We start from the raw sequence: 26,049 nt of genomic DNA on the forward strand, positions 1-26,049 counted from the left end.
TAGAGGTGATTTTATTTTCTACAAGGTTCGCAGCAGGAAGCTCAGCTGCCCATGGCCCCACTCCCTCTTATTCAATGCCCTCATTTTTCTCCCTTCATCAATCATTAATCGCTGCTGTCCTTTTTTTTCAAATCACTTGCAGACACCATTAATTTTTGTACTATATCAAAATTATTTCCAAATACCCTTTCAAATCTTCTTCAAATCTAATCCATTTTCCATTTTTAAAAGTACAGAGACTAAAATGAATTAACCCAAATGTATATTTTAAAAGTGTAGTGACTAAAAATACGAGATATATGTTTTTTTTATTGGATAAGATAAAGACGTATTTTCTTTTATATATTTTTTAAGAAATTAAAATATTTTGAGAATATTAAGGTATTATATTGTCCGTGTGTATATGTATACACGTAAATATTGACCAATTTCAGCATTATTGAGACTGCACGTGCAGTCTTCTTCAATTTGATTGGCTTTCAAACCCCTGCAATAAATTCTCATACTCTCTCTTTCAAATAATAAAAATATAGAATAATCGAGATTATATTCTCTTTCTCTTTTTATCGAATATAGATGGTTCTTCGTCGATATTTATATATTTTAAATATTATGTTCGTTGTTATAATGTTCATGGAAGTATTTATGAATAAATAGACCATCATTAAGTTTTTTTTTTTTTTTTTTTTTTTTTTTTTTTTTTTTTTTTTTTTTTTTTTTTTNTATTATTTATTATTTGTAATTTTAGGTCGGGAGAAACTGGAAATATGAAAAAGCTATAAAAAACTGACCATACTGACAATCAACCAAGCCGATTGAAAAGACAATATCTACTAGCAATCAACCAGAGGCATTTCTTATGGAGCTCTTCTAAATGGTTTGTGCAAGACAGGGCAGATGGAGGCAGCTGAGATAACATGCAAAGCGAAGGGATTGATGTAAATCTAGTGATATTCGATCTATTGATAGATGGGTAATGTCGAAAAAGAAATGATTGACGAAGGATATCATGTACCAAAAGGGGTTTGAGATTGATGCGTTTACGTATTCAGGGTGTGTCTGTACATCGAATCTGCGAGAGGAAGCAAGGAGATGAAAAGATGGAATGAAATGAAAGAAGCCGGCATTGAACATGATGGCAGAAAATATGTTTTCCAAGCTCATTAGTAGGAGATATTGTCCTCTTTGGACTCACAATCTACCTCATTCGAGGCCCAGTGTCCTCACTGGCACTCGTTCCCTTCTCTAATCGATGTGGGAGTTCCTAATCCACCCCCTTCGAGACCTAGCATCCTTACTGGCACACCAACCACATGTCCACCCCTCTTAGAGGCTCTGCCTCCTCGACATGCTGGCACATCGCCTGATGTCTGTCTCTGATACCATTTGTAACAGCCCAAACCCACCGCTAGCCAATATCGTCTTCTTTGGGCTTTTTCCCTTACAGGTTTCTCCTCAAGATTTTTAAAACGCGTCTACTAGGGAGAGGTTTCCACACAATCGATGCGGGATCTCACAATTTCTCTGGTTTAGCACTGATTACGATAAACGATAAACGATAAACTCAACGCTTTCGAAGAGTAAAGGTCCTCGATGCTCTTGCATTTCTATCAAAAGTATAACACATTACAATCCGTTTCTCCCTCAAAATCCCTTCCAATTAAACCAAACTAACACAGCCAAACAACCCTGCATAAGCTTTGATGGAGGGGACAACAGAAAGAATGAAAAGTCAATTTATTTTGTCATTAACTAATTCAAGGCATGCGTAATGTTAGCCACTAACAAAGGAATGCATTTGAGCAATAGATGTTCAGTAATAGCAGCAGACAAACCATTAGGAGTCTGAGGCAGCAGGGCTTTTCAATGCTTATTTCCAAATTTCCACCATCTTTTCTTCTTTCTCAACTCACAGGGTGGGGAATCTCCAGTTGATGGCATACCTGAACGTATAGCAAAACATTATAAAATTTTAAGCACGGAGATCGAGTTGGATCAAAGCTAAGCTCAAACATGCTATTAAGTGAATGGCTTAACGCTCTAAATCATTCCTGTCAAAGTCAATTGAGCCAACTGAAAGTATTAGGAATTCCGATCCTCCACAATGGTATGATATTGTCCACTTTCAGCACAAGTTCTCATGACCTTACTTTTGGTTTTTTCAAAAGGTCTCGTACCAATGGAGATAGTATTCTTTACTTATAAACTCATGATCGAGACTCTTCTCCCAACAATCCTCAACAGAAAAACCCTAGTTAGCAACTTGGTAAACAAATAGAAGAAGAGAGTGTCTCTTTCTTTTTACCTAAAATAAATTAAGCATCTCCTAAGCAAGAATACCCTCGAAGAGCCAAGGTTACTTACAACTTAGTTTGGCTAAAGTAAATAAGTCCTCTTTCTTTTCCTCCCATTTTCTAGGCTTAGCTCTTAGCTATTTATCATACCCCTATTTCAAGCAATGGCAAACACAATACAAAGTTGGGAACAGTATTTACCTCCTTGAGGATGAATTGAGTTGTAATGCACCTCTGCCCAAAAACTCAAGAAAATTACTGCGAACACATGGTATAGCTACAATCAGAGGCGATAATATCGACGGGGAAGAAAAATGGAAACGGGATTTGAGCCATGTATTGATGCAAATTAAACTTAAAGATAATGAAGAGCGGCCAATAAAAACAACGAACGAGATAAAGTTCGATGGTGAACCATTGAAGGGGTAAACAATAAGACAATTTTAGAAACGCAACATTCAAATGAAAGAAGAAGAAAAAACAAAGGGGGATGGAAAGAGTTAAAATAAGGCTAATAATAAGATCACCGGTCATCTGCAAATATGTATTGTTTACCTCCTTTTGTCTTCTGAGAATTTGGAAGAATCTCTATGCAGCAGGTATCCTTGAAAGAAGTTATAACGAATATTCGCACGCCATACTGCATCAGAAGATGATTATGATGTCAAGACAAGGATGCAGTTCACATGTAACTAACTTCATTGATTGTAAGCTCAGTAGCTGAAATTAAAGTATTGGAGCAACAGATAGGGAAATAACCAAAAGGCAAGATCGATTTCCTTAACGAGGAATGATAAGATATTATCGTTGCCTTCAACCCCCGTAGGAGTTAATCAAAGGAAATTATCTAGAATAGAGTGACACCATGTGAGATCCCACCTCGGTTGGAGAGGGGAACAAAGCATTCTTTGTAAAGGTGTAGAAACCTCTCCCTAACAGACACGTTTTAAAACTTTGAGGGGAAGCCCGGAAGGGAAATCCTAAAGAAGACAATATCTGCTGGCAGTGGGCTTGGGTCGTTACAAATGGTATCAGAGCTAGACACTGGGTAGTGTGCCAGCGAGGAGGCTAGCCCCAAATGGGGGTGGACACTAGGCGGGTGTCATCGAGGATGCTGGGCCCTGAAGGGGGTGGAGGGTCCCACATCGATTGGAGAGAGAAACGAGTGTCAGCGTAGTGTGAGATCCCACATCGGTTGGAGGGGGAAACAAAACATTCTTTATAAGGGTGTGGAAACTTCTCCCTAGCAGATGCGTTTGAAAACCTTGAGGGAAGCGCGGAAGGCGAAAGCCCAAAAAGGACCGTATCTGCTAGGAGTGAGCTTAGACCGTTACTGACTATAACAAAATGCTGTAAACCTCATTTGAAAGAAAATTTAGGCAGTGAATTCTATGTAGACCTTACCGAATCCACGGCTGCCTGTAATGTGACATGATCACCCCATTCACCGTTCCTGCCTCATAGAAGTAAAAGGTGAACATAAAAGGTGAACATGGTGTTTTGAAGGAGAGTAAGGTAGAAAAAGAAAAGAAATCAGTTAGAACCTGGACATCTTCTCCAAGTAATCAACATACGCCATCGGGACATATCCCTCGTAAACCTCTGGATGTGACATAAGCTTTTGGCAAGAAAACAAACAATTCAAAGATCTAGAGTCGTGGTAAAATGAAAGATAAGTAAACCAATTCGCGATATCAATGATCGTGTTTCGGTTTTCCAGGATGACAAACCTGATCTACAACTTTCTGTCTCACGAGTTCGTGATTGTCAGGTGTTCCATATAATTGATCAGATAATGCACGAAACTGGGAAAGAATACAGAAAGCAAACGAATGAATATGACCGTGACCGAACCGATTACCATTATTTAAATGAACCAAAAATCAGCAGAAAAAACCAACAAAAGAAAAGTAAAAAGATAGAAAGCAGGGAATAACAAACCTGACAATTGCCATCACCTTGAACCTTTCGTTCAACAAAGTCATACACTTGTAATCTGAATTGAGAAGACATTTCCCAAGTTATTATACAATTTCTCAGAAGATTTAAGGTAGCTAGAGAATATGACTATATATTAAGAAGGCTATGGCATCGTAGGTTCCTCTTATTGTACAGTTTAAAGACCAATTTCTCAGAAGTACAAAATTTTGAGAAGATACCTGTTCAGCAGCCTTTCATGATCAGAAGCAGCTTCATCAACTGAAGGAATTTCTCCGTTAATTCTAGGAACATGCTGCTCAATTCATAGAATCGGTTAGTCTCGTCCCAAAATTGTAAGCTCAGAAGAAAATCGAAAATAAACAGACATCTTATAATCCACAAAAGACTACAGCAACAAGCAGAATAGATGAAGTAGATGTTGGGAACCACGAATCTTTACAATGATATGATATTGTCCACTTTGAGCATAAGCTCTCATGGCTTTACTTTTGGTTCCCCAAAACGCCTCATACCAATAAAGATAGTATTCCTTACTTATAAACCCATGATCAACCCCTTAATTAGCCGATACAAGACTCCTCGCCCAACAATCCTCCCCTCAAACAAAGTACACCATAGAGCCTACCTTGAGGCCTATGGAGCCCTTGAACAGTCTCCCCTTAATCGAGACTCGACTCCTCCTCTAGAGCTCTCGAACAAAGTACACCCTTTGTTTGCACTTGAGTCACTTTTGACTACACCTTCGAGGCTCACAACTTCTTTGTTCGACATTTGAGGATTCTATTGACATAACTATATTAAGGGCATGACTCTGATACCATGTTAGGAACCACGAATCTCTACAATGGTATGATATTGTCCACTTTGAGTATAAGCCCTCGTGACTTTAATTTTGGTTTCCCCAAAAGGCCTCATACCAATAGAGATAGTATTCCTTACTTATAAACTTATGATCAACCCCTTAATTAGCCGATACGGGACTCCTCTCCCAACACTCATCAACGGTAGAAATGACATGGATAAAGAGCACTAGAGCTGCATAGATAAGTAATAAAAGCAATAAGACTATAACACAAACATAAGGAGGTTGAGGCAAAAACAACCATCTCCAAGACTCTGCAAGTACAGAACATGTAAAGAGGCGAAGCGCCAAACAAATTAAAGTCTACACAAGAAATGAACATGATGCAAAGAGACAGAATTTTATGTATTTAAACCTACAGGAACAGGAATCATTTGATTGAATCTCCAGAGTTCTTCACCATCAACAGCATGTGAATAGAAGTTCTCATCCCCAAGACTAGAACATGAAGTGGGAGGATCATGAGTTTCAAAATCTTCCTCAGGAGAAGAAATACTCTCTACAATAAGAACTTAAAATGTCATCAAGAACAAACATATAAGCTATACAATTCAGAGATGAACATTGGAACAAAAAGGCATAATGAATACCTGAATTGTTATTCCTAGGAAATGAATTATGCCAACCAATTGTATACATGGATCCTTGCAATGGCTCCTCTCTTTCAACTGGGTATCTAGAGGAGTCTGTAATTGATAACTGTGACAAGTTTTCTTGCAGAGTTCTAGCAATAATCTCATCATTCTCCACAGAATTGTGTTCTAAATTGTAATGATCTCTGTAATAATTCCCAGGGTAATGGTCATCTACGGTTGTCATCTCACCGTAATACCCAGAATTAAAAACTGAATCATCATCAAAAAGACGACGACCCCACCCAATAACATCCGCTTCATAACCAGAAGGAACCATCTAGATACAAAAACAAATTAGAATTTCAAGACGTTTTCAAGAAATGAATGCATATGTGTAATCCTTTCCTGGCGATTCAATAAACAAGAACAAGTTCGACATAATCGAAGCATATACGTCCAATTTTCAGTAACAGATTACCTTGAATTCGCAGCCACGAACGAAAACTCCGTTTTAGCTCGAATGAACAAGGTGGGTAGAACAGGAAATAAGAGGTTCACAGGTCAGGGAGCAATTACGGAAAGTTAATCAGCACCAAGGATGACGATGAACGCATTGAAAATGAAAATGGGCAAAAGAACAGAAATCAATAAATTAAAACAAACAGTCGAAACTCATGCCATATGAATCCATATATATCTATCTATCTATACAGTATAGTCGCCCTTTCGAGCCGTTTAAACGCCCTTTCGAGCGAGTTTGTTCAAAAGAACTGGCTATGGCTGCCAAGTTTCATGCTAATACTTCAACGATTGATGTGATGGGATTCTAGTTTAAGAAAAAAAGAATGATAAACCCCGTAATCAAGAAATCATGGGTGTTAATTTCAGAGGTCGGATTTGACGGTGGAGATCGGCGATGGTCAAAGAACGGATGCGGCGAAGAACGGATGAGATTGGATTTCGAATGGATGGTGGAAAATCAAGCGACTGAGATTTGTTGGGTTGGTTGTGGCCGACCCTTTGCGGCTTTTGATTGAAAAATCGTTGATTATGGGATATAAACAATATGGGTTTTGCTTCAAATTCAGTTCAATTTGAAGGCGAAAGATGGCCATTGATGAATTTGACGTCATAAATCATCAAAGTGGCCAACCAGAAAAGGAAGAACATGATGCAGTACAATTTCCTCTGTTTTTTTATTTATTTATTATTTTTTTAATTTAAGATTTTTGGAAATAATTCACAATTATTGTACTTTCTCAAATTAAAAGTCCACACTCTAGCTAGAGTAGCTTAGTTTTGAGTGCCAACATCGAACCAATTGAATGGTTATATACAAGTTTACGTGGTCGATGGTTCTCTATGTGACACTATCGAACCATTTTGGTTCGAATTGAAGCTATTGATTCTTGATCTCTCAGCTGATTTAGCTTTGAATATGGTTGATCGAAAGGTCTGACTTTACTCGTAGATTGACACAGTTAAGGCTAATGGTTAGACAATTGGGGACAAGCATATCTTCAACCAACTATTATTTTTTTCATATTTGACATGTGTCTAACTTACAGAGTTTTAAATGGTCCTAATTTAATTATAAATAAATTATTTTAAAGTGACGATAGTCCCAATAATAGAATTAAAATATGGTAATATAAAAGTTGAAAAAAGAATTTAAAATGAAATTATAATGACGTATAAGAACATTAAAATTCACAAAATGAAAACGACGATTATATATATATATATATTTTTATTCAATATGACAATATAATAATGTTGAATTTCAAATGACTTCTTGCTCGGAACAAAAAAAAATGTCACGTATTATTTTATTTTTTTAACAAAAAAAAAAAAAAAGTCTGCCATATTTCAAAATAAATAAATAAATAAATTGTCAAAATCATAATTTTTTTTTTTTTATAATATGTGTGTGACGTAGCTAATAAATATCAATTAATAAAATAATATTTCATATAATTATCTCCCACAAATTATAAATTATTCTAAAAATAATATTCGACTACTAATTTTATTTAATATTAATAAAAAATAAAAAATTTCACTTTACTATATTAAATTAATATATTCGAGTCATTTAAACTCGTAATTTTATTTAAATTTATGTCACAGAAATTTTAAATTAGTTCAAAAGATTTTTATAGGTTGATTATAAAATAATTTAAAATTTATGGTCAACCCTAAGTCAAAATGGAATTATGAACGAAATTGGCGGTGGCCGCGAGATTTTAAGGCTACGAAACAGTTCATCGTCCAATAAAACCACCGCCAAAGGATGAACTCAGCGCTTCGAAATGCTTACTTCATTTTCTCTCACTCCTTAAACCCTACTTCAAACCCTAACAGATTTCCCCTGATCCTTTCCTTACATTCGCTTCAATCCATTGCTGTTTCTCGTCTTCCATTGCGGATCGAGCGTCAACAACAACCCTATCGCTCGCCCCGTTTTTCTTCTTTCTGTTCCTCCTCTTCAATGGCTGGCGCCGACGCCGACGCACCTGCCGCATCTTCTTCTGTGGAGAAGCAATTCGTGGATTTTAGAGCTCAGCTAGAAGATTCTGGAAGCTTACGCGACCGAATTCGAAGTGTGGCCATGGAGATCGAGTCATCCACGAGGCTCATGCAGGCTAGCTTGCTTCTGGTTCATCAGTCTCGTCTGGCTCCTGGTGCTGAGTTTTTTTTTTTTTTTTTTTTTTTTTTTTTTTTTTTTTTTTTTTTTTTTNTGTGCTTGTGTGGTTCTGGTTTTTTGAGGGGGAGAGGAAGAGTTTTTGTCTCGTTCTGTTTCCTTTTGTTCGGTATATTGACTCGCGAGGCTAAATGTAGTTAGTTGGGGGATCATCGTGATAAGATTGCCGGAATCTGAATTTTCTTCTTTACCTGGTTTTTCTTGTGTAGAGGTTCTTGAAAAGCCAAAAGTGCAGGTTGGTTTATTGAAATCGCTCTACAAGCGACTGGCTGAAATTCTTCGTGAGAGCCCTGGTCTTTACTATAGGTGAGACAACTAGTCATGATCTCCCATTTACTTGGTTTATCCTTTCGCGATTTGAACTGCTGTGGATTTTGATTTTTTGCAAGTTGTTTGTGCCTTTATTACCTTTTCATTTAGGTACCACGGAGACTGGAGGAGTGAGACGCAGACAGCTGTTTCACTGCTTGCTTTTATTCATTGGCTAGAAACAGGGGAACTTCTTTTGCACCCCGAAGCTGAGGAAAAACTTGGGTGTATGTATATTGCCATTGTATTTTTTGTTTCTGTTCACATTTGAAGTATTCGAGTTTAATGAACTTAATAGGATACTTGTTTCTCTTCTGGAACTTGTTAAAAATAACGACCCTCTACATTGGTATGATATTATCCACTTTGAGTATAAGCTCTCATGGTTTTGGTTTTCCCAAAAGGTCTCATATCAATGGAGATGGTGTTTCTTACTTATAAACCCATGATCTTCCCCTTAATTAACCAATGTAGGACTACTCCTCCCAATAATCCTCAACAATTCTCCCATTGAACAAAGTACACCATAGAGCCTCCCTTGAGGGCTCCTTCTCTGAAGCCCTCGAACAAAATACACCCTTTGTTCAACACTTGAGTCACTTTGACTACATCTTCGAGGCTTGCAACTTCTTTGTTTGACACTTGAGGATTCGGTTGACATGGCCAAGTTAAAGGCATGGTTGTGATACCATGTAAGAATCACGAACCTCTGCATTGGTACAATATTGTCTACTTTGATTGTTCGACACTTGAGGATCCTATTGACATGACTAAGTAAAAGGCACGACTATGATACCATGTTAAGAATCACGGACCTCTGCATTGGTACAATATTGTCCACTTTGAGCATAAACTCTCATGACTTTGTTTTTTGTTTGCCCAAAGGTNAAAATACACCCTTTGTTCGACACTTGAGTCACTTTGACTACATCTTCGAGGCTTGCAACTTCTTTGTTTGACACTTGAGGATTCGGTTGACATGGCCAAGTTAAAGGCATGGTTGTGATACCATGTAAGAATCACGAACCTCTGCATTGGTACAATATTGTCTACTTTGATTGTTCGACACTTGAGGATCCTATTGACATGACTAAGTAAAAGGCACGACTATGATACCATGTTAAGAATCACGGACCTCTGCATTGGTACAATATTGTCCACTTTGAGCATAAACTCTCATGACTTTGTTTTTTGTTTGCCCAAAGGTTTCGCACCAATGGAGAACAGGGACTATTCCTCCCAATAATCTTCCATAGTTGTGTCATCATTGAATAATCTAACATCATGCCTTTGTCCAGATTTCCTCAACGAATTCTAATAATTAAGAAATTGTTTATTTTCTCACCCAAAACAACCATAATGCCTTTGCCTNCTGACACTTGAGGATTCGGTTGACATGACCAAGTTAAAGGCATGGTTGTGATACCATGTAAGAATCACGAACCTTTGCATTGGTACAATATTGTCTACTTTGATTGTTCGACACTTGAGGATCCTATTGACATGACTAAGTAAAAGGCACGACTGTGATACCATGTTAAGATCACGGACCTTTGCATTGGTACGATATTGTCCACTTTGAGCATAAACTTCCATGACTTTGTTTTTTGTTTGCCCAAAAGGTTTCGCACTAATGGAGATCGTGTTCCTTACTTTTAGACCCATGATCTTCCCCTTAATTAGCCAATGTGGGACTATTCCTCCCAATAAACTTCCATAGTTGTGTCATCATTGAATAATCTAACATCATGCCTTTGTCCAGATTTCCTCAACGAATTCTAATAATTAAGGAATTGTTTATTTTCTCACCCAAAACAACCATAATGCCTTTGCCTAGATTTCTTTGCCTATCTGGAAGTGGAAACTGAAAGCAACTTGCTGAAGAAGAGCACCCTTACTTTTGTCCCAAAAAATGCTTTCTGTGTCATGCATTTTTACTACTTATTTGCTATTTCACCTCAATATTGAAATGTAACCGTACTTTTTTAACCTTACCTTGTAATTCACCTCAACATTTATTTACTTTTAAATAAGATTCTAATTCGTACTTTGCCCAAATAAGTGTTCTATGTTTTCACCAGTATGGAACAGAGGGAACTGTAATCTTATGCATCACTTTTGCTGTTATTGAATTGTTCGTGGTCTCATAATTTTATCTATGCTATGCCTACTTACTTAATATCTACTCTGAAATGACGAAGTTGGAAATCAACTCATTTTATTTTTTGTCTGATTGCAGTAAATGAATCTGATTTCACTTTGGATGTTGAAGACTATCTTATTGGTGAGTTTTCAATAATTTCATATTTCATATTTCATATTTCTTACTTCAAGTTTCAATGAGACGTAGAGAATAGAGACTATATTGCTTTCAATGTTTACAAGACAAGCCTAGGCAATTACTTTAGCAGGGGTGAAGTACTGCACCTGACGGTGTTCTCTGGCAAGCACTTTCATTCAAATGGTGTGCTTTAATTTGTCTTTTAGTTTCCTTTTATTGCTTTTGCACATCTACGAAGTAAAGGAAAGTTCCACGTTTGTTAGTACTTTTGATTAAAATTTATTTTTTATTCATTATTTCTCGAAAATCCAAAGTGTTTTTATCACATAAAAACTTGTTTGTAACTTTTTATTTTCCAAATACAATGCTTTCTTGGCGTAGGCCCTTAGGTGAGCAAGGACCAAATTGCCATGGAGCATACCTTGTGATTTGTAAACAATGGTTACTTTTGCTTTCTGTGTATTTGTAGTTTTGTGACCTGTGGTATTTCTTGGAAGGAAAGAACCAGTCATTTCTTTTGTACATTGCCTTTTTTCTTTCTTTCTTTCCTTCTTGGTGGTGATATGTTTACCTAGATTTAAGACAACAAAAAAAGGGTGCACATGATCTTCCCACTGATAAAAGACCTAGTATCCTAATGGTTTGTTAACGCCGTTCCAACAGGAACTTTTATTCTTAATGGAGAGCATGGATACTTATCAGAAAAGAATCTAAGTTCCAATAATTTGGAGACATGGCATAGGAGAATCTGTGATGTGATTGATGAGATTACCATTGTTTATGTTAAGAGTTTTTTTGTGTCTGCTTTTCATTCAACTGTACCACACCCAGAACTAAAGAATACCACACCCAGAACTATGTTGGTTTGCTGATGAAATTGGTAGTTTATGTTAAGAGTTTTTTTGTGTCTGCTTTTCATTCAACTGTACTCTGCAGTTCTGAATCAGTATGCTGTTTGTCCTACAATTCAACATTGTTAACCACGCTGAGTTGCTAATTTGGATATTTTGTTTAATTTGCAGGAATATGTTTCATGTCCAATGAATTGGTGAGAATTTTTAGAATTGCCGTTGATATTGTAACTTGAAGAAAATGAACATATCAGGAATACAAAAATTTTACATCATAGTTGAGGAAATATTCCATTTGAATTAGAATGTATCTATCATGTAGAGTTCTCTCATTTATAACTTGTAACAAATTTGGTGTCAACTGTTTTTGTAGCCACGATATGTTGTCAACCAAGTGACAGTTGGAGACTATGATTGTCCAAGAAAGGTGCTCAAATTTTTTACTGATCTTCATGCAGCCTTCCGTATGCTTAATCTTCGCAATGATTTTCTCCGCAAAAAATTTGATGGTATAGTCTGTACTTTTTTATACATATACACTTCATTTTCATTTCAACTACTCACTTTTTGGGATACATTATCACTTTTGGGGGGCTTCCATGGCTGCTTTTCTTCTCCAGTTTCCACAGTCAGCGTGGGGTTTCGCCCTGCATCCAAATCCTTGATATGATTTTCTTCTTCCCNAAGCGTGGGATTTCGCCCTGCATCCAAATCCTTGATATGATTTTCTTCTTCCCATGATTTTCACTGTCATTTCATTGTCTCATATTGAATCAGGCATGAAGTATGACTTGCGAAGAGTTGAAGAAGTATACTACGATGTTAAGATCCGAGGTTTATCAGCAACTCGAGACTAAACAATGAGACTATTGTTGACTATTTTACAAGCTTCAGCACACAAGGAAAAAGGGGAAATGGCCCCAGCTTGTGTTGATTATGTTAAAACTCAAAGATGTTCTAGGGTAACAAGTTTTTGTTTGGTATAAAGATAGAAAATGATACTTCTTGGTGAATGCCTTAATCTTGCAATGGGTCATTCTCCAAGGAATAGTGCTTATTGTTGCTGAGGTATTAAAGTGCTTTTGAGTTGCTCCTTTTGTACTTGCGTTATTCTGGTTTCATGTGATTGGTATCCCAATGTTTTTTTAACTCTCAAATCGTCATATATGTCTCTTGAGATTTTTTTTCAGGCTACATGAATGGATTACGAAGTAAATCATGGCTCTTCAGTGCAGCAGTGACGCCCTACTATCCATGGGGTGGTTTTTTAAGGTACATTTCTCAGAATTATGTATATTGTTGAAATGATTTTTCTTAAAAATAGCTGTCTGAATGTCTGAATGTGAAAGGTCCACTGAAATTGTGATTGATAATGTGGGTGATGTAATTATTTTATATTTGTTATAATCATCTATAAGGACTTTTAGATAGTAACATTCATCCATGAAAAGTTTTTTAAAAAATTAAGTTAAATTTATATTTTTCAACAAAAATAACATTATTTGAAACACCTTTAATTGTCGTAAGTGATTAAAAATTTGGTTGAAGTTGAACAAGAAACTTCATATACTTAAATAGTAAACACATAGTGATGATTCTTTAGCCACTAAATTGGAATATGATAGTGGTTTATGTTCTTGGTTCACGTAACCTTACACACCACGCAAAGAAAGTCTCAAATACTACAAAGAAATTNATGGTTTTTTAAGGTACATTTCTCAGAATTATTTATATTGTTGAAATGATTTTTCTTAAAAGCAAATGAAATAGCTGTCTGAATGTCTGAATGTGAAAGGTCCACTGAAATTGTGATTGATAATGTGGGTGATGTAATTATTTTATATTTGTTATAATCATCTATAAGGACTTTTAGATAGTAACATTCATCCATGAAAAGTTTTTTAAAAAATTAAGTTAAATTTATATTTTTCAACAAAAATAACATTATTTGAAACACCTTTAATTGTCGTAAGTGATTAAAAATTTGGTTGAAGTTGAACAAGAAACTTCATATACTTAAATAGTAAACACATAGTGATGATTCTTTAGCCACTAAATTGGAATATGATAGTGGTTTATGTTCTTGGTTCACGTAACCTTACACACCACGCAAAGAAAGTCTCAAATACTACAAAGAAATTGGTTCACGTAACTTTACACACTACGCAAAGAAAGTCTCAAAAACTACAAAGTAAAACTTGACAAATCTCAAACCTCGTCATAAGACCACTCAACCCTCACAAAGGTTCTACTGTTCAGTATTCATTCTGACTTTTTCCTTTCCAGATATTCGTGTACGATGAAATGGAAATGCGATGCGCGAATCATGTATCGAAGTCATAACGCATCAGAAAAGGGGCNCAACTTTTTACTTCTGGATTAATTTTCACTGAACTTTTCATTTTTACCTTTGGTTCACTCACTAATTGTAATAAGAAAAAAATGAACGATGTAAAAATGTGTTATGATATTGCTGAATTAAGTTAAATTTATATTTTTCAACAAAAATAACATTATTTGATAAAAACAACTTTAATTGTCGCAAGTGATTAAAAATTTGGTTGAAATTGAACAAGAAACTTTATATACTTAAATAGTAAACACTTAGTGTGGTGATTCTTTAGCCATTAAATTGAAATATGATAGTGGTTTATGTTCTTGGTTCACGTAACTTTACACACCACGCAAAGAAAGTCTCAAATACTACAAAGAAATTGGTTCACGTAACTTTACACACTACGCAAAGAAAGTCTCAAAAACTACAAAGTAAAACTTGACAAATCTCAAACCTCGTCATAAGACCACTCAACCCTCACAAAGGATCTACTGAAGCGCGAATCATGTATCGAAGTCATAACGCATCAGAAAAGGGGCTGAAAATAGAAATGGTTGGTTGAGAAAAACCAAGCATTTCTTGTGCCCCTCGCCAAAGTTTGTACACCCACATGTGGATTCATAAAAATTCAAACCTTCCACTTGAAAACCCAAGTAGGTAAGAATTTGAATCATTTTCTATCTATGATTCAATCCCATGTTTTTCTATTTCCATTTTCCTCCGTTCCAACAAACAAACAAATCTAACATTGACTAGAGAACCAGACACTGAGCAATTGTGCCAGCGATGAGGTTAAACTCCAAATGAGGGTGGACACGAGGCAATGTGCTATCAAGGACGCTAGGCCCCAAAGGAGGTGGATTGTGAGATCCCACATCGGTTGGGGGAGGAGAACGAGTGCTAGCAAGGACGTTAGGCCCCAAAGGGGGTGGATGTGAGATCCCACATCGGTTGGGGGAGGAGAACGAGGTATTCTTTATAAAGGTGTAGGTAGGTGTGATGGGGGAGGAGAACGAGGTATTCTTTATAAAGGTGTAGGTGGGTGTGAAAACCTCTCCAGGTAGATGCATTTTAAAATTCTTGAAGGAAAACCTGAAAGGAAAAGTCCAAAGAGAACAATATCTCCTATATCCATAAATAAAACCGACTTGACTTAGTGATTTCCTTGTCCAATAGTCTCCAATGATCCCAAAAACAACAGTTAAATAATTGATCAAAGTCCCCCACCCCCATAAAAAGAAAAAGAGAAAACAACAAAGGGAAGCTTCCATCCTATTATTGATCATTGTAGATCACTTCTTCTGATTCAGATACAAGCCCACAACAAGTAAATTAGTAGCACACAGCTTCCTTCGACAATTATCATGACCGGCAGACAACACACACAACCTTCAATTCTTTCCCATAGTGAAGCCTATATAGTTCTTCAATCTCCCATGCAGAATGGCATGTAAAACACTAAAAACAGACCCCTACAGTTCTATCTACATACCACAGATTCTTATGACATTCCTAAAAACAGATGTCAGCAACGCATCCCTCTGGGATGCATTTGATTGGTATCAAGTAATTTTGATGTAAAATATACACAAGTACAGAAGCAATACCAGTGGATCCTACAAATGCAAAAATTCAAGCACAGAGCAATGAAAAATTTACCAGCAAGCCATCATCAATTCACCATTATCTAACCCCCTCGATCAAGCCCTCCAGCTCTCTACGCCCAAACCTCTGTCCCTGCANAAGTGGATCCTACAAACGCAAAAATTCAAGCACAGAGCAATGAAAAATTTACCAGCAAGCCATCAATTCACCATTATCTAAGCCCCTCTATCAAGCCCTCCAGCTCTCTACGCCCAAACCTCTGTCCCTGCACTTTGGCATCCCTACACCTAGCAGCAAAGTAGAAGATTAGCCATACCACCATGAAATACACCTCTCCCACTGACTGAAAAAACATGGCAACATGTTTCCCACAAACTCTTGCAAGTGCCCATCTCATGAAAGACCCACAACAAATGGCTTCCAAGCACTTGATTTGAATAGCTTGGTTTAGCATTGTGAGTATCAAATAACAACCTTCTGTTAAGATCTCTCTACCACTACGCCTTGCATCCACAATCACAACCCATGCATCCACTGCAAAGATGAATGCAACAAGAGTATCTAGCAAAAACCAAGCAAACAGAAACCCAGAGATCTCTTTCTCATACCCACGAATCCATGGTGACATTATGGAAAATGGCATCAACTTCAACCGAACAAATAGCTTGAAAAATGAATATTGATCTTCAATTTCACCAAAATACCATAATCCAAGGAGCTGGGTTAGTGCATCTCGCACTGCCCATCTCATCAAGATAAACCCAGAAAGCCTCTTGAACCCCAATTTTGATCCATGCCATACCATACCAACAAATGAACCAAATCTGTGTGTTAGATCGTTAAGAACAGCGATGAACACAATGCCTGAAGCCCATGAATATGTGACAAGAAAGCCAAGCATCACCCAGATATATGCAGCAGATAGAAAACTCACAAAGAAGAACAGCGCTGCAGCGTCCCGACGTCCAAGTTCCAATCCTTTGACGAAAAATTGCAAATCTACAAGCCTATCCATGTCCTGATGAACATTTTCCTCTTCAAGTCTTCTATCGTTTTCTTCCTGATCATCAGAAGTTTCCTTATCATTAGCAAAAGATGAACTCATATCCTTGAATCGCATTCCCGGATGAACAACTTCCGAAACCCTAATTCCATCGTCAACGACCAGATCTGAGAACCCTGAGATCGAACTGAATTGGGTAAAAAACACGAAACTGGCGTTAGGTAGGTGATTCCGATTGGTCCCTAAGAGGCTACGCTCGTCATCCCCATCTCCGGAGAAGATATCGTCACCTAGGGTTCCGACGCGGGTAAGATGCAGAAAAGGCCGGCGACGCTGGCGACGTTGGCGATGGGCAACAGCCCCAGACATGGCAGGGTCCTCGGGTGAGTGGAGGAGGCGTTGCTCCCCTGCAATGTCAAGGCGAGAAAGAAGAGCCTTAAGAGAAGGGTCGCGGTCGATGAAGGAGGTGACATATTGGGTGCCATTTTCGACGACAACGCGGAAGGAGAGGATGAGAAGGGAAAGGAAAAGGAAGGTGAAGAGATTAGATGTGAAGGAGGCGGTAGCTTCTTTGAGAAGCTGGGCCGTACTGCGGAGGTTATCGAGGCGAGGATGATTGTCGGCCATGGCGGGCGGGGGGTGTGGGGTTCGCCGGATACCTCTCGTCCACCACCGTAAGGGTGTGAGTTCCCGGCGCCGGAAACAAGGAATTAGCCGGCGGATGATCGGAAAACAGAGAGAGAGAGTTGAAATGGAGCAGAGTATAAGAGTGATTTTGATTCTCAAAATAGGGATTAGACGACCTTCGAACGGTGGTGCCAATGGCATTGGCAATGAACAAAGAAATTTCCAGCCGTAATTTTTACGCTTTTTTTTTTTTTTTTTTTTTTTTTTTTTTTTTTTTTTTTTTTTTTTTTTTTTTNTTGCAAAACAATTAAATTATATTTTTGTAAAAGAAAAGAAAAAAATCTCTACCTATTTGAGTAAATGGGTACAGTAGCTGGTAGAGACCGTTATTTACAACATAACAAATTTATAGTTTAAAACAAATGAAAAAGATAGTTAAAAATAACTATATGGAATCATGCCACGAATATTCCAACAAAACTTTTTTTTTTTCTTTTTTACATCTTTAATCGTTTTTTAAATATATAATTGACTTTTGTATTTAATAAAAATCTCAACTTTAAATTTTGTGTCACTAATATATTAAATACATTTTTAAAAATAGGTTTAGACACTGAAGCTTATATTATAATCTTATTTATAGACCAATTAAACATGAAATTAAGAATTTAAAATTATATAAATATTTTTGTGTTAGACATAAAATTAAAAAGCTCAAACTTATTTAATATAGATGACACATTATTTAAGGAAATATTACAAAANGACACGAAATTAAGAATTTAAAATTATATAAATATTTTTGTGTTAGACATAAAATTAAAAAGCTCAAACTTATTTAATATATTTAATATAGATGACACATTATTTAAGGAAATATTACAAAAAGCTTTAAATTTTAAGTGAATTAGTAGAATTTTGGTCCATTTTTTCGTCTATTCTTTAGGAACCTATTAATTGAATTATCTATTTAGGTTCGAATTTTTATTAAATGAAAATAAAATGCATACTCCTCTTTAATTTCACATATTTTTATTGTTTCTCAAATCCCTTTTGTTATGCGTTTATTTTGTTAATAAACTTTAGAATCCGGTCAAATAAATCACAACACTTTCAATGTTACTGTTTTAAAATTTATCGATCTACTAGACATAAAATTAAAGGCTTAAAATTCTGATAGAAAGAGAGGTCCTTAGATGCAAGTTAGTCAAACAGAAAACGAGAGAATTTTTTTCTTCTTTTCGGTTCCAATAAAGAAAAGGAAGAGACATCATTCAAAACGAGATTGTGTTTAGATAAAGATAAAGAAAATGTAGAACACCAAATCTGTGGGAATGATATGAAGATCACAATGAATCAGAATTAAGAACAAAGCAAAAGCATAAGCATTGTGGCCTCAAAAGAGACAACCGTGGGAAAGGAAGCTCAGTTTGTTGCCTCCATTGCTTGTTTTCTAATACATCATGGCATGGAAATGCCAGAAACTTCAGCAAGAAAGATGAACAAATTTGCTTAAAAGGCCAAACTAATGAATTTCAGGACATGACACTTAAAAGTAGAGGGCGCTATTACCAAAGGCAAAGGCTCGTTTCTTATAATAATTGGGCATAACAAGGATAGGATAGGATAGGATAGGATAGGGTAGACAGCCATTGGGATGTGCAGAAATTAGCCACCATCCACAGCTCGTGAATCAAAGATAAAGCAATTGGAAATAAGCTAAGAGGTTGATAGATATCAAGAGAGGAAATGCTCATTTAAAATCAGGCTTCTCAGGGAATGTGCAGCCAGACCTTTGTATGATGACATTTGATGCATAAATCCCAGCTTTTACACAGTCCTCGATGGGTTTTTCTTGCACCAACTGAGATAGAAATCCTCCTACGAACGCATCTCCTAAAAAACGAACGAACAAACGAATTAAAACACGTTTTTGGTGTTCTTTTATGTATCAAACTTAGCTTAAACTTGGACGTGCATGATGGTTCACACGTTCACCGAGCTCGGCATAACATACCTGCTCCATTTGTGTCGACAAGTTTCTCTTTTGGCAACAAAATAACTGGGAACTTCTTAACTTTTCCATCCTCAGCAACTACAACTGGATCTGGACCTTGAGTAATAACAGCAATCCTCTTGCGTGTTTCTGATGCTTTTGGCCACTGAGCAATCTTTAGCGCTATCTCCTCGACATTCTCAGTCTGGTCATAAAAAGTTCGCCTCCGTTTATAAATGAAATGAAAATCACTATTCAAGCCTTTATGTGACCAAGGAAACCATTACCTCCCAACCCTGAACTTTCGAGAATGTCCTTGCTTCGGTTTCGTTACCAAAAATGATGTCCATATACCTGAAATATAAACAAAAAAAGACATCTCCTGTCAACTCTTCAAACTTTCTTACCTTTACCACGTAACGTACATTCGTACTTCGTACTTACGGTAAAACTTTCTCCAGTGCATCCTTGAAAAACTCGCAGATAAAGGGAGCAGACAGATTCATTGAGAAATACTGCAAATGATTGGCAATATTAGTTACTTGTTCTGAAGCCTTGGTAAACTATATAACTATAGTCACAATGTGAACCTTTTTGTTTGCAGCCGCGTGTTCGGCCACAATCTGCACGGAGTCTGGTGATACGGTAAGGAAAAACCCAGCAATGTAGAAATACTTGGCCTTTTCAACTGTCATCGTGGCAAATTATAATCAGAGTTAGCTCATAAATGCAAAATCTATCCTATCTGCAGGTCCCTAAAATATTTCAAACAAAAACTTGGGATTGTTTGATAGCTTGTTCAGCAGAACAGTCTTTTAGAAGAACTAAGATTGAGAACTTGAAAATGAACAAGGTTACTGCATAAAAATGATTCACTAGTCCAGGTTCTTGTACAAAATAGGCCACCACGAGACAAATTGGAGAAGAAACAACAAGGTGGCAAAGCTTTTAAAGAACATCTTTTCAAGGGAACTTCTAACTAACAGATTACCAAAAATGTTTCACTAAATTCTTGCTCTAAAAAGAAATGATAATCTTTAAGAAAAGATACCACACAGCCCTCTGAAAACCATAAATATGAGTTTCGTGTATACCTAATGCCCAATTTTCAGGTTTTTTCAAATGATCTGACTTGTAGCAATTTGCGGCAGACAAATTGGCAATAAGCGACCTGTATGTCAGATAAAACAGACTCTTGGTTAAATTAATGATTTCCAGAAGTAACAATCTGAGAAATAGCCAATTCTTTTACAAGGAACAGACTTTATATGTTTGCCTTAATGTTAAAGTGATCAAAGAAAATAAGATTTTGACTAACCTTTCACCACCCACCACACATACAGCACAGGTTCCTGTTGGTGTAGAATCAACCTCATAATATTGAACCTATTTTCTCAAATACCAATGGGCAAACGAGCAAATAACATCTTAATAAACGGAATTCGAAACATACAGTTATCACCAAAATGGAAGATAGTGATAGAGTGTGAAACTTACATTAACACCTGCACTTATCGAGTTTTTCTTCATCTCCTCCCCGTATTTGTCTTTCCCAATGCAACCGATATAGCTTGTTGCACCAGGATGTTGGAGCATCCACTGAAAAAGGCGAGAAAAGTTTCATCCCACGCCAGAAAATAAACAAATGGTTACAGGTTAAATTCACCAGGGAACAAGATTAGGATACCTGAGCGACTTTGATCGAGTTCTGTGTAGCACCTGCACATGAAAAAGAAGTTCATGAAATTCACAAATGTGCCAAAACCACAATAACACAAATAGATTCGATCATCCACACGTCACCTCCAGCAATGTACTCCACATTAGGCTTATTTGCCAATTCTTCATACCTACAAAAAGAAATACACAAGAACAAAGAAATGTGCCCGAGGCTTATTAAAAAGTTACATCAAATCCTGATTTCCTTTCAACTAAATGAATGCATCACAAGCCACAAACAGTAGTTTAGCCAGTATGCAAAGTACTTCTGTAACCAAGTTATTGTCATCTTCTTGCTGTTCTCTCGTCATTTTAGCAACTAGTCCGGTAGTTCGATTGAATATTGACATAATATCCATATTGAAAAACTTCATCAAGTAAATTACCTCAACTAGGATACAAAATCCTTTTACTTTTCTCCTTGCAAAAACAAAGAATTAAAGAGGTATCCTCGATCAAGATAGAACAGCAAGTAACATCAACATGAGTCAAACATCTAACAGCACTGTCTTCCTATATTCCTTATTCTTCATTGAGAAGGAAGCAATCAAATTGTAACCAGAAACTTAATTTTCACGCAACCTCAAGTTATTGTCGAATCCTATGAATGATTATCTCGAGAACTAATGGCATACATTTAAAACAAGAAAAACACGTAATCCTAAAGGAATAAACGTTGCAAAACATAAAAACATAGCTAATAGCCGTGAATAGTAGCAGCCGCAAACCAGTACGAGTAAGAAAATTGAAAACCAATCCCTTACATTGGAAGATGTTTCTCCTCTGCAAGGATAGCATCGTTCAGCTTGATGTCGTATCTGCACCAAACGAGTAAATTTACAGAATCAAAACACAAAAAAACGTGAAAATCCTCATGTTGCTATTTCCGATCAAATTTACAATTCACAGAACCTCTCCTCAACCATACAACCAATAAAGCTTAGAAACGAAACAAAAAAAACCAGAAAAGCAACAATGAAATTAAGATTGGAGAAAANTCTTAGAAACGAAACAAAAAAACCAGAAAAGCAACAATGAAATTAAGATTGGAGAAAAGAAAGACTCAACAACGTAAAAAACATAAGGATCTGAGTTTGATAAGAAACCAGAGGAAAGGTGAATGGAAAAAGGATTAAACAACGGCGAAATACCTCCTCAAAAACTCATCATCGACGACAGCTGAGATGTCGAGAAGAGGATTGCCCATTCCCAAGAGGATCCTCTCGTACGCCATGGATGCAAGTAAGGTGAAGAAGGAATGAAGGAGAGAATGGCAGAAATCAGAGGGCGAGATTCAGATCTGAAGAGTGGAGAAATGGCGGAGATTTATAGCAAGAATCGAGTACGGAGTGGAGGATGGTATGGCACAATTCTCAAACTCCACCAACCTCATCGCCCATTTCCATTAATATCTGCTTCTTCCAAATACCTAACTCAAGAATTTTTAGTTAAATTATGAGTTTAGTTATTATTTATTTAATATAAATATATTAAAAAATTATATAATTATGTGTATTTTTAATATTTTTATTGTAATTAATTAAAATCTCATTTAATAATTATATTTAAAAAATATATTTTTTTTTGTAATATATATGCAATGGAATATCACAATCTTAGGTTGGTAAAGAAGGATAGATCTCACATGCGTGAAGCGTGCTGATTTTCACCAACCACTTTTTAATAATATTTTTATATAAATAAATTATTTTAATATATTCTTAAAAAAAAAAAAAAAAAAAAAAAAAAAAAAAAAAAAAANCCTAGCTTCCGGCCGTTGGGCCTTTCTTTCAAGCCTTATCTCAAAAAGCTCGGAAGCCATGGCTGCCTCTGCGACGTTCCTCACGCTTTCATCCCTAACCCCTAAAACCCTATCTTTTTCTAACCCTAAATTCGGACTTTTCTCGCTCAATCCATCTTCCATTGGCTTTCGGTCGAATCCGATTTCCATATCCGCTTTGGTTCTTCGTTCTGATAGGGTTTCTCCGGCGTTCTTCTCACGATTCGTTAGAAATGTTGCTGTCTCATCCGATTTTGACCAGGAGGAAGATGTCCTCGACGTCGATGGAGATGATTCCAGCTACGCTCCTGATCTCCAACTCTTCGTCGGAAATCTTCCTTTCACTATTGACAGTGCTCAACTCGCCGGTTTATTCGAAAGCGCCGGACAAGTTGAGAGGGTCGAGGTATTTTTTTCAATCTCGATTTTGTTTCTTTCATGTTTTGTAGGAGAAGTTAGAATTTATGTTGCTGTTCCTGTTATTAAGTTTCTCTGTTCTCTCGAGAGACCATCCATTTGCTTTGCCCTAATTTTCTGAAGTGTTTTGAAGGTGATTTACGACAAGATGACGGGACGAAGCAGGGGATTTGGTTTTGTCACTATGTCGAATGTTGCAGAGGCTGAAGCAGCTGCTCAACAATTTAATGGCTATGTAAGTGGCTACACCCATTTTACACCAACTTAATTGTTAACACTCTGCAATTTTGTTTCAGGGTCTGCTTCATTTACTCCTTGGAAATCCAATTGCTGTTACTGTAACCCAAAACATATGTAGAGCTTATCTGCTTCCATATGGTCTTTCTTGAGCCATAATTTTAATGCCAAAAGTCTCTTAGACTTGCCTCTGTGATCCAGTTATATACTGTTATCTTTCATTTTGTATCAAAGGTTCATTGGATTTGCTTTTAATTGATGATTCCTGGTGCTCCTCACAGGAACTCGAGGGTAGACCACTGAGGGTAAATTATGGACCCCCTCCACCAAAAAGGGACGATTCCTCTTTTAGGAGTTCAAAAAATGCTTCAACGTTTGATAACTCCAATTGTGTTCATGTGAGTAACCTCGCTTGGGGTGTTGATGATCTTACACTTGAGAACTTGTTTAGGGAACAAGGCAATGTTGTGAAGGCAAAAGTAGTTTATGACCGTGATAGCGGAAGATCTAGGGGGTTCGGTTTCGTAACATATAGTTCAGCAGAGGAAGTAAACAATGCCATTCAGTCCTTGGATGGAGTTGTAAGTTCGCTTGCCTCTTCATTTTTACGTTCTTGTTTTTCCTGAACAGTTCTGCATTTGTTTATGATGAGTTTTGATATGTCTCCTCATGTTCAATCAAAGTATAGCCATTACAATCTTGTTTACTGAACTCAAGAGATATGAGCATGAAATTCTGTTGTTCATAAGAATCATGATTGGTTGCATCTTCACCCTTTATGTGCATTGGCTTCACTTGTTTCTCTCATGTGCGCTTTTAACGGTTTACGAAGCTGAAGTCGAAGTTTTTTTTGTTGTTCCCGTTCGTCTTGCCTGAAATGAAAATTTTTGTGTTGGACCATTTTGTCTCAGTTTATCCTTTGTTCGTTATTAAACTCATTTCATGTGATATCCCACGTTGGTTGGGGAGGAGAACAAATCACCTTCCCCTAGCATACGCATTTTAAAGCCTTGTGAGAAAGCCCAAAAGGGAAAGCCTAAAGAGGACAATATCTGCTAGCGGTGGATTTGGGGCGTTACATTTCATGCGTCAAAATCATGAGAGTTAATATTTTCATATATCTAAGTATGAATGTTTACATTGCAGGACTTGAATGGAAGATCCATCCGAGTGACCCAAGCAGAAGCAAGGCTGCCTAGGCGCCAGTTTTGAGTATCAGAAGAGATCAACGGTAATTTTTTCTATACTTTGTTCTCCGATAGCGATAGTAAATGGTGCCAAATGATTTAGCTCTACTTGCTCTGTGATCAGTGGGATATTTGATTTTTATTTTTCAGATTTTGCATACATCTAAGCTCCTAAACTTTATGACTTCAAATATTTGTCGCGTCTCAAACTTACTTTAGGACGAGTGAAGCCTAAGATTAGCAAGTTATGTCACGAACATTACAAAATTTTGGTTCTTAACGGTTAAAACCGAGATTTAATAAAGGGTTTATAGGGAAGGATTTAATATCCTACTAATTACTTTGGTAATCCAACTAGTAGAATATCTTGTTTGTTTTTGTAATTGTTATGATTGAAGGTTTTATGAGAGATACACGTTTGACCCTTTAGTGGAGTGAATATTTTATGCGAGTCGAACTATGATAATGTTGGAATACAATTTGATGGACCAAATATGTGATATTAATTATGAACGGTTCAATTAGTTAAAATATTATATTTTCATTCCCAAACATTGAGGTTCGAAAATATTTACCATCCTTTATTAAGGAAGTTCATCCCATAGCTTGATAATTTGATATACTCGTTTTCTTGACTGGGATGTTCAAACCCTTGATAAACATATAAGGAAAAATTGTAAAATAAATCCAAACATAAAATTCTAAAATCAAATCAAATTTAAGATAATTAATAAATAAATATATATATATATGATAAAAGTTAACAAAGTCATGGAACAGAATAGGATTGTAAATAATTTTCATCAATTATGTACATAATTTTTTTTTTTAACTATTTCAAATCAAAGAAGAAACAAAAAGGGCCCACTTTTGTTGGCAACTGGCCCATTGAGGCCCACTATTGGTTCAGCCCAAGCCCTCACTTCAAAAACAAATGGGAAAGTGAGAGGATTTTATTAATTATTTATATTGTTTTTGTTTTTGTTTTTATTATTTATTTATTTATTTTGAGCATACTATATTACTTTAATCGGTTAACTAGATTTATTATTAATTTCTTTTATTACATTTTTGACATTTTATTTTGCCAAAATCATAATACTAAAATTAAAATATAGTTATCGAGTTAATTATCTAAATATCTTTTACAATCATATTATTACCTTCTCCCTAAGATTTATTCTTAATTTCATATATTTATTTTTGTATCTCACGTAATATAATATTTCACGAACTCTTTGCCTACGTATGTATTTATTTGAATCTTACGCTAATTAATCATTTTAACGTAAATAATTTAAAGGATACATAAATGAAAAAAAAAAA

General features: G+C 36.3%; 5 protein-coding genes across 7 annotated transcripts; 2 read left to right on the top strand and 3 right to left on the bottom strand.

Annotated features, from left to right (window-relative positions):
- Positions 1-1,571: 1,571 nt before the first annotated feature.
- LOC111801006 lies at positions 1,572-6,818 on the bottom strand. 2 transcript variants are annotated; one of them, XM_023684956.1, is made up of 11 exons: positions 6,151-6,818; positions 5,688-6,009; positions 5,457-5,608; positions 4,454-4,527; positions 4,236-4,290; positions 4,025-4,099; positions 3,839-3,912; positions 3,699-3,747; positions 2,850-2,934; positions 2,496-2,552; positions 1,572-1,943 (listed from the first exon to the last, which is right to left on the bottom strand). In XM_023684956.1, the coding sequence occupies exons 2-11, from the start codon at positions 6,007-6,009 to the stop codon at positions 1,864-1,866; spliced, it is 1,023 nt and encodes a 340-aa protein (XP_023540724.1). In that variant the 5' UTR covers positions 6,151-6,818; the 3' UTR covers positions 1,572-1,863. The 2 variants fall into 2 exon arrangements, with proteins under 2 accessions (XP_023540724.1, XP_023540725.1); XM_023684957.1 differs by having other exon boundaries at positions 5,457-5,596; positions 6,151-6,814.
- A 1,120-nt stretch (positions 6,819-7,938) lies between these two features.
- Positions 7,939-12,918, top strand: LOC111801112 (translin). The gene is made up of 7 exons (XM_023685096.1): positions 7,939-8,356; positions 8,586-8,682; positions 8,797-8,912; positions 10,925-10,969; positions 11,989-12,014; positions 12,191-12,326; positions 12,595-12,918. Exons 1-7 carry the CDS (start codon positions 7,966-7,968, stop codon positions 12,672-12,674), a joined length of 891 nt encoding a protein of 296 aa, XP_023540864.1. The 5' UTR covers positions 7,939-7,965; the 3' UTR covers positions 12,675-12,918.
- Positions 12,919-15,401: 2,483 nt separating this feature from the next.
- LOC111801158 lies at positions 15,402-17,591 on the bottom strand. Of its 2 annotated transcripts, none has more exons than XM_023685154.1 (2): positions 16,015-17,591; positions 15,402-15,881 (listed from the first exon to the last, which is right to left on the bottom strand). In XM_023685154.1, the coding sequence occupies exons 1-2, from the start codon at positions 17,586-17,588 to the stop codon at positions 15,836-15,838; spliced, it is 1,620 nt and encodes a 539-aa protein (XP_023540922.1). In that variant the 5' UTR covers positions 17,589-17,591; the 3' UTR covers positions 15,402-15,835. The 2 variants fall into 2 exon arrangements, with proteins under 2 accessions (XP_023540922.1, XP_023540921.1); XM_023685153.1 differs by having other exon boundaries at positions 15,402-15,782; positions 15,919-17,590.
- A 1,111-nt stretch (positions 17,592-18,702) lies between these two features.
- LOC111800646 (adenosine kinase 2-like) lies at positions 18,703-22,528 on the bottom strand. The gene is made up of 12 exons (XM_023684434.1): positions 22,254-22,528; positions 21,867-21,920; positions 21,187-21,233; positions 21,071-21,102; positions 20,881-20,982; positions 20,702-20,769; positions 20,478-20,554; positions 19,974-20,071; positions 19,828-19,898; positions 19,671-19,737; positions 19,405-19,588; positions 18,703-19,283 (listed from the first exon to the last, which is right to left on the bottom strand). Exons 1-12 carry the CDS (start codon positions 22,334-22,336, stop codon positions 19,141-19,143), a joined length of 1,026 nt encoding a protein of 341 aa, XP_023540202.1. The 5' UTR covers positions 22,337-22,528; the 3' UTR covers positions 18,703-19,140.
- Positions 22,529-22,883: 355 nt separating this feature from the next.
- LOC111799568 (29 kDa ribonucleoprotein, chloroplastic-like) lies at positions 22,884-25,072 on the top strand. The gene is made up of 4 exons (XM_023682940.1): positions 22,884-23,288; positions 23,433-23,534; positions 23,818-24,117; positions 24,683-25,072. Exons 1-4 carry the CDS (start codon positions 22,923-22,925, stop codon positions 24,746-24,748), a joined length of 834 nt encoding a protein of 277 aa, XP_023538708.1. The 5' UTR covers positions 22,884-22,922; the 3' UTR covers positions 24,749-25,072.
- The last annotated feature ends 977 nt before the right edge of the window (positions 25,073-26,049 follow it).

The sequence above is a fragment of the Cucurbita pepo genome, chromosome LG08, assembly GCF_002806865.2.
Source record: "Cucurbita pepo subsp. pepo cultivar mu-cu-16 chromosome LG08, ASM280686v2, whole genome shotgun sequence".
NCBI classification, from domain to species: Eukaryota; Viridiplantae; Streptophyta; class Magnoliopsida; order Cucurbitales; family Cucurbitaceae; genus Cucurbita; species Cucurbita pepo.